General features: G+C 40.8%; 1 protein-coding gene across 1 annotated transcript in view; it reads right to left on the bottom strand.

Moving 5' to 3' along the window:
* The window catches only part of PPAT (phosphoribosyl pyrophosphate amidotransferase), a 34045-nt gene that overhangs the window by 5444 nt on the left and 22973 nt on the right, over window positions 1-5628 (bottom strand). The window contains exons 4-8 of the mRNA XM_003798799.2: window positions 3686-3798; window positions 3438-3583; window positions 2451-2523; window positions 1363-1514; window positions 553-680 (exon numbers count right to left, since the gene is read on the bottom strand). Of these exons, the coding sequence (XP_003798847.1) occupies window positions 553-680; window positions 1363-1514; window positions 2451-2523; window positions 3438-3583; window positions 3686-3798 (612 nt within the window). The remainder of the gene's footprint in view (window positions 1-552; window positions 681-1362; window positions 1515-2450; window positions 2524-3437; window positions 3584-3685; window positions 3799-5628) is intronic.

The following is a 5628-nucleotide window of genomic DNA, read 5'->3' as shown; positions in this document are numbered from 1 at the left end:
GACAATCCACTTCCACTTAAGGACAATCCACTTCCACTTAAGGGATAGTAAATACATTTTCTCTTCCTTATGGTTTTCTTGATAACATTTCCTCTTCCCTAGGTTAATTTACTGTGAAAATACAGTATATTAATACATATGACATACAAAACCTGCCTATTTATGTTCTCAGTAGGGCCTCCAGTCAACATAGGCTATTAGTAACTATGTTTTGGAAGAGTCAAAATTTATAAGCAGATTTGACTGGGGAGGAAGGGGTCAGTGCCCCTAACCCCTGGTGTTCAGAATCAACTTTATATTCATGACGGTATCTTGTTGAAAAGAGGGTCAACCTCATCGTCTTTGGGCGAACCTTTCCGTGATCTTCACTAAAATAATGCTATTGAACAGAAAGGCTGGAAAGCGAATACTGCTTGCAGAAGAATTAACAGTAACCCCCAAACCTTCCTTCACCTTACAACACGTTGATGAGTTTCTCTTTATAAGCGGGGTATTCTTACTCCACAGCTAGCCGAGCAATTTACTGCATGTTAATTAAGGGAAGAAATATACCTTTCCTGCAAAACCAAGAGCAGCAGGCGTAGCAGATTCTGGAACAGTGCTAACCAAATCGGCATCCACAGGAGCTTCGATCGCCAGCTGCTGGCCACAACGATACCTTACTGTATATACCATTTGGTCTGGTATGTTTGGAAAAGGAAAGAGATTAGTTTTACTCAGCATAATATAATATTGCTATTCTAAACAACAGTGCTACCGATCTATATATTGATATAAAAAAGAAAAGCAATGTATACAAAAATATTCAAATGGAAATACACAAATTGGGGACTTCACATGGTTTTTAAAAAAACTGACATTACAGATCTGAAAATCATAATCCTTACTTACTCATATAAGAAAAACAAAATCCAGGAGTTGAAAGAGAAGGAAAAATGGGCTCGGTGCCCACTGGCATCTGTAGCACAGCGGTTATGGCGCCAGCCATATACACTGAGGCTGGCAGGTTGGAACCCCGCCCAGGCCTGCTTAACAACGACAACTGCAACAAAAAAATAGCCGGGCTTGTGGCAGGCGCCTATAGTCCAGCTACTTGGGAGTCGGAGGCAAGAGAATCGCTTAAGACCAAGAGTTTGAGGTTGCTGTGAGCTCTGATACCACAGCACTTCACCAAGGGGCAACATGAGACTCCATCTCAAACAAAACAAAATGAAAAAAAAAAAAAAAAAGAAAGGAAAAGAAAAATAGTGACCTTGTTCTATATCCTCCTTTCACTATGTGTCTAAGAGCCAAGAATTGTCATGTTTCAATTTGATAACTACAAAATTCACATGAACAGCCAAAGAAAAAACATTTACATACCTTCAAAGATACTATCTGGTCTTGCAAAATAAACATATTCAAAGATACAAAAAGCAACTGGGTTTCCTTCAGACCTTGAAACAATATCAAGAGTTCGAACATTATGTCTGGATATTTCCACAATTTCTCCAGGCAAGACTTCACGATAATACCTTAGGAAATAAGAAGGCTTTTAATAAACTAGTCCTTATGGTTGATGTTAATAATTATAATATACACAAAAAGTCCCTTCCTTTACAGAGAAAAAGTTGATTCATTTAATATAAAATCTGGAGATGGCTTTAAAAAAGGCAACATGCCTCTAGCAGTAATTTCTGTACATCTTTTTGTTACTACTAAGTTATAATTTAGAATTTAAAAAAATAAGAGTCCATAGCCTGGCATTGTGGTGGGCGGCTACAGTTCCAACTTCTTGGGAGGCTGAGGCAAGAGAATTGCTTAAGCCCAAGAGTTTGAAGGTTGCTGTGAGCTATGATGCCATGGCACTCTACCGATGGCAACATAGTGAGACTCTGTCTCAAAAAAAAAAAAGAATCCAAAGTCTTATAGAGTTTTGAAAGAATAAAGGCTAAAGAAAAAAATGTTCATCCTAGCATAAGTTTTTCTATTGTAACTCTTCCTTGTTGAGGAAGTTCTTCCTTTCTAAAATAAGTGGTATTTTGAAAGGATGCCAGTTTCAGAATTAGAAGCTATTACTAGAACATTACTAGATATTATTAGAATTATAAGATATTACTAGAACACTCAGCTAAACTCAGTGCAACTGCTGAACAAAATGTTCACAAGAAAATCCGTTTATAGGCCAGCCATGAGGACTCACGCCTATAATCCTAGCACTTTGGGAAGCTGGGGTGGGAGGACTGTTTGAGCACAGCAGTCAGAGGCTACTGCAGTGAGCTGTGATCACACCACTGCACTACAGCCTGGGCAACACAGTAAGACCCCATCTCAAAAAACAAAGAAGAAAATGCATTCATAAATATTTTCTTACAAACAGCAAAATATCAGAAGTCTTTCATGTAAGTATCAAAGCAACAATTTCTTATCAATGTGGGAAAAGATAATGTATCAAATGAGGTCAAACTTACCTCGCACCAATAGATAAAAAGCTACAGGATTCTGAAGACACCACCCATCCTTCTGTTTCTGATGTTTTCTTCTCTGTAAATCACAAGATAATCAATTCAGTTAATGGATTCAAGAAATTTTATTTTTTAGTTTTTAAGTTTTTCCTCAGCGGTTTCTATTTAAAGCCATTTCTATGACTTGAAGAACATACAGAGCCTCATTTGAAAATAAATGGTCCTTCAAAATTCCTTCTAACATGATTTCTAACATGAATTCCTTCTAACATGGATTGAATAGGACATCTTGATAAGCCAAAAAGAAAATGACTAATATCATGCTGCAAAAATGAAAAGGCTGGGCAGAGTATCTGAGGAAGCAATCCACTCAGGAAAGAAAAATACGCATGGCCATTAGGCACAGTAAAGTGACTCATCCTGACATAAGTGTACTTTAAAAACTAAGAAAAAAACACTCAGGGCCTGTGGCTCAAGTGGCTAAGGCGCCAGCCACATATACCTAAGGTGGCGGGTTCAAATCCAGCCTAGGCCCTCCAAAAACAACAATGCTGGGCGTTGTGGCGGGCACCTGTGGTCCCAGCTACTTGGGAAGCTGAGGCAGGAGACTCACTTCAGCCCAGGAGTTGGAGGTTGCTGTGAGCTGTGATGCCACTGTACTCTACCCAGGGGGAAAATTTAAGCATCTGTCTCAAAAAAAAAAAAAACTAAGAAAAATAAAAACAGAAACAGAAGAATGCCATTTTTTTCTCTCTCTCTCTCTTTTTTTTTTTTTTTGCAGTTTTTGGCCGGGGCTGGGTTTGAACCCACCACCTCCGGCATATGGGGCCGGCACCCTATTCCTTTGAGCCACAGGTGCTGCCCCATTTTTTTCTTTTTTAACTATCCTCCTCTCACCTGCAAGTTTCCTATGCCTCAAGACTTCAGGGCTTGCCAGCAGGAGGATAATAACTCTGAAAAACACTATAAAACTATACTCCTGAAGTTCATTACCTTTGTGCTTTATATCAGACACCGGAATCAGACGACCAATGCATAGGGGCCGATTTCCATAAGGATCTCGTACTGCGTAAATAACATCTCTGTGCATTATAAGCAGGGAGTATGCTGTGGGCGCTTCCTTCATTAAGTTTTTAATCCTGGAATTAATTAAATAATTGAATGAATAGCTTCAGTCACAAATGAATGCAAGGCCAACTTCTCATTGACCAGAGCTGCCAGGTAGTCTAGTTTTACGTTACCTTGCTACCCAGTCTGGGGTGTCATCCCGTTCCTGAGGAGGGGTGTATGCTAGTAACTGGGTAATCATTTCACTATCAGAACTCGTCGACAGACCAACACCATGTCGCAGAAGCTGTACAGAAAAAACAGAAGTTTAATCATCAGAGGGGAAGCTCCACTTCACATATCACCCAACGCCCAGCATAATGGAATGAAAGCAGGTATTGCATGAATGCTCAGTTCTGAAAAACATCTCACTAGAGGTGTTTGTGTGTACCAATAACAGAGCTCCACTGATAGAAGCAACGGAAATCTCTGGTGGTTTTCAAGCAGGGAAGAAAGTGCTTCTGTGGATACAGGGAAAAGCTGCTGAAGACTAATCTCAAAGGCATGTAGACCTGGGGGGGGGGGCGGGGGGAGTGTGAGATTTGGTTTATTGTCTCCACCCTTGACATTGTTGACACATAAGATATAGTCTCACTACGTGATCACTTTCAAGCTGGGTTTGTTGGTGGTAGGCAACCCAGTGTCTGCCCATCCTCACTGACCATTACTGAAGAAAGAAAGGAATTGTATTGATTTATTACATGTAGAATAGGTAATAAGTATTGCCTGAGTACACTCTACAGCAATACAAAGATGTGGGCAGGATAACGACCCCACAGACACACACAGAATGAGTCCAAGTGGACACAACAGAACATTGTCAGTGGGCAGCTCCACGTGTAGAGATGAGGCCTAACATCTGGGTAAAGGGCCGTGTTTACAAACAATGAATTACTGGTTTTCTGTAAGTTGAAGATTTTAGGAATGTTTACTTGATATTTACACTTTTGTAACTGCCTGAATTTTAAAAATGAACTTTGCAGTTTCTCATTTGGGTACAGAAAAGTCCATGATCATTATAATACCCTAGCCTAAGAAGAGGGCAGGGCAAAGCTCTGGGAAATACCTTAAGTTAAAATTGAACATAGAAAGACAATGAGTGAAAGAGCGGAGTGGGGCCTGGGTTATTTTTGACCCACCAGTTCGGCACTATTCAACTTCTACCACTGTTCATCCTCCGTGAACGCCTGGGTCCATCGGGCTAAAGGATGCTGGTGTATGTGTGTAGCCATCCTGTTACCAACTACCTCCTGGTTCTGAGGCTACGAAATCCAGATCACTGGAAACTAATAAAGTGAAGAAATTTAGTATTAATGAATGAATGTCATGAAGGGACAAAAAAGAAGCTACCAGGAATATAAAAACACCAAGTAGTTTAAAAAAAAAAAGATGAAATGACGGAGGAAGGCATTAGGCGCACATCTGACACCACTGGTACAGGAAGCTCCAAACAACATTCCGTGAACAGAGAGTTAGGCAAACACTTTGTCCCTTCTCTGAGATCTATTATAGTTTCCCGTAATTGTTTCTGATTCATTTTTTCTCGTATTTGTCATCTTCAAATTTATACTCCATTTCCTTCTCTGGCTTCTGTGATTTTGTGGTAGACAAGAAGAAATACTTACGCTGGTTTCCCCCTGGTCTACTAAAACTTAGAAATGCCAAAATGATTAAGTATCTTTTTGTATGCTAATGAGATGACCAGTGGCCAGCATCAGGATGCCAGCTGGTTGCCAAGGGAATCAATCACGTGATTAGCGGACTGCCCAGCCAGCTTCATCCCCGGACTTCTGGGGAGAGAAGGGCTAAGTCTGAGTTGATCACCCCCATGGCCAGTGATTTGATCACTTGTGCTGCCACTTAACGAAGCACACCCCCAGAATCAATTTCCCCAAATCTCTACTCTAAGGCCCTACATTCGAAAGGTGAGCATTTTATTTTATTTTTTTGAGACAGAGCCTCAAGTTGTCCCCCCCGGGTAGAATGCTGTGACATCACAGCTCACAGCAACCTCCAACTCCTGGGCTCAAGTGAGTCTCCTGTCTCCGCCTCCCAAGTAGCTGGGACCACAGGTGCC

This window comes from Otolemur garnettii, unplaced genomic scaffold (assembly GCF_000181295.1).
Source record: "Otolemur garnettii isolate 467f Iridium unplaced genomic scaffold, OtoGar3 scaffold00141, whole genome shotgun sequence".
Classification (NCBI taxonomy): domain Eukaryota; kingdom Metazoa; phylum Chordata; class Mammalia; order Primates; family Galagidae; genus Otolemur; species Otolemur garnettii.
Note: the sequence above shows the minus strand (reverse complement) of the source record. Positions and strands in the feature narration are given on the sequence as shown.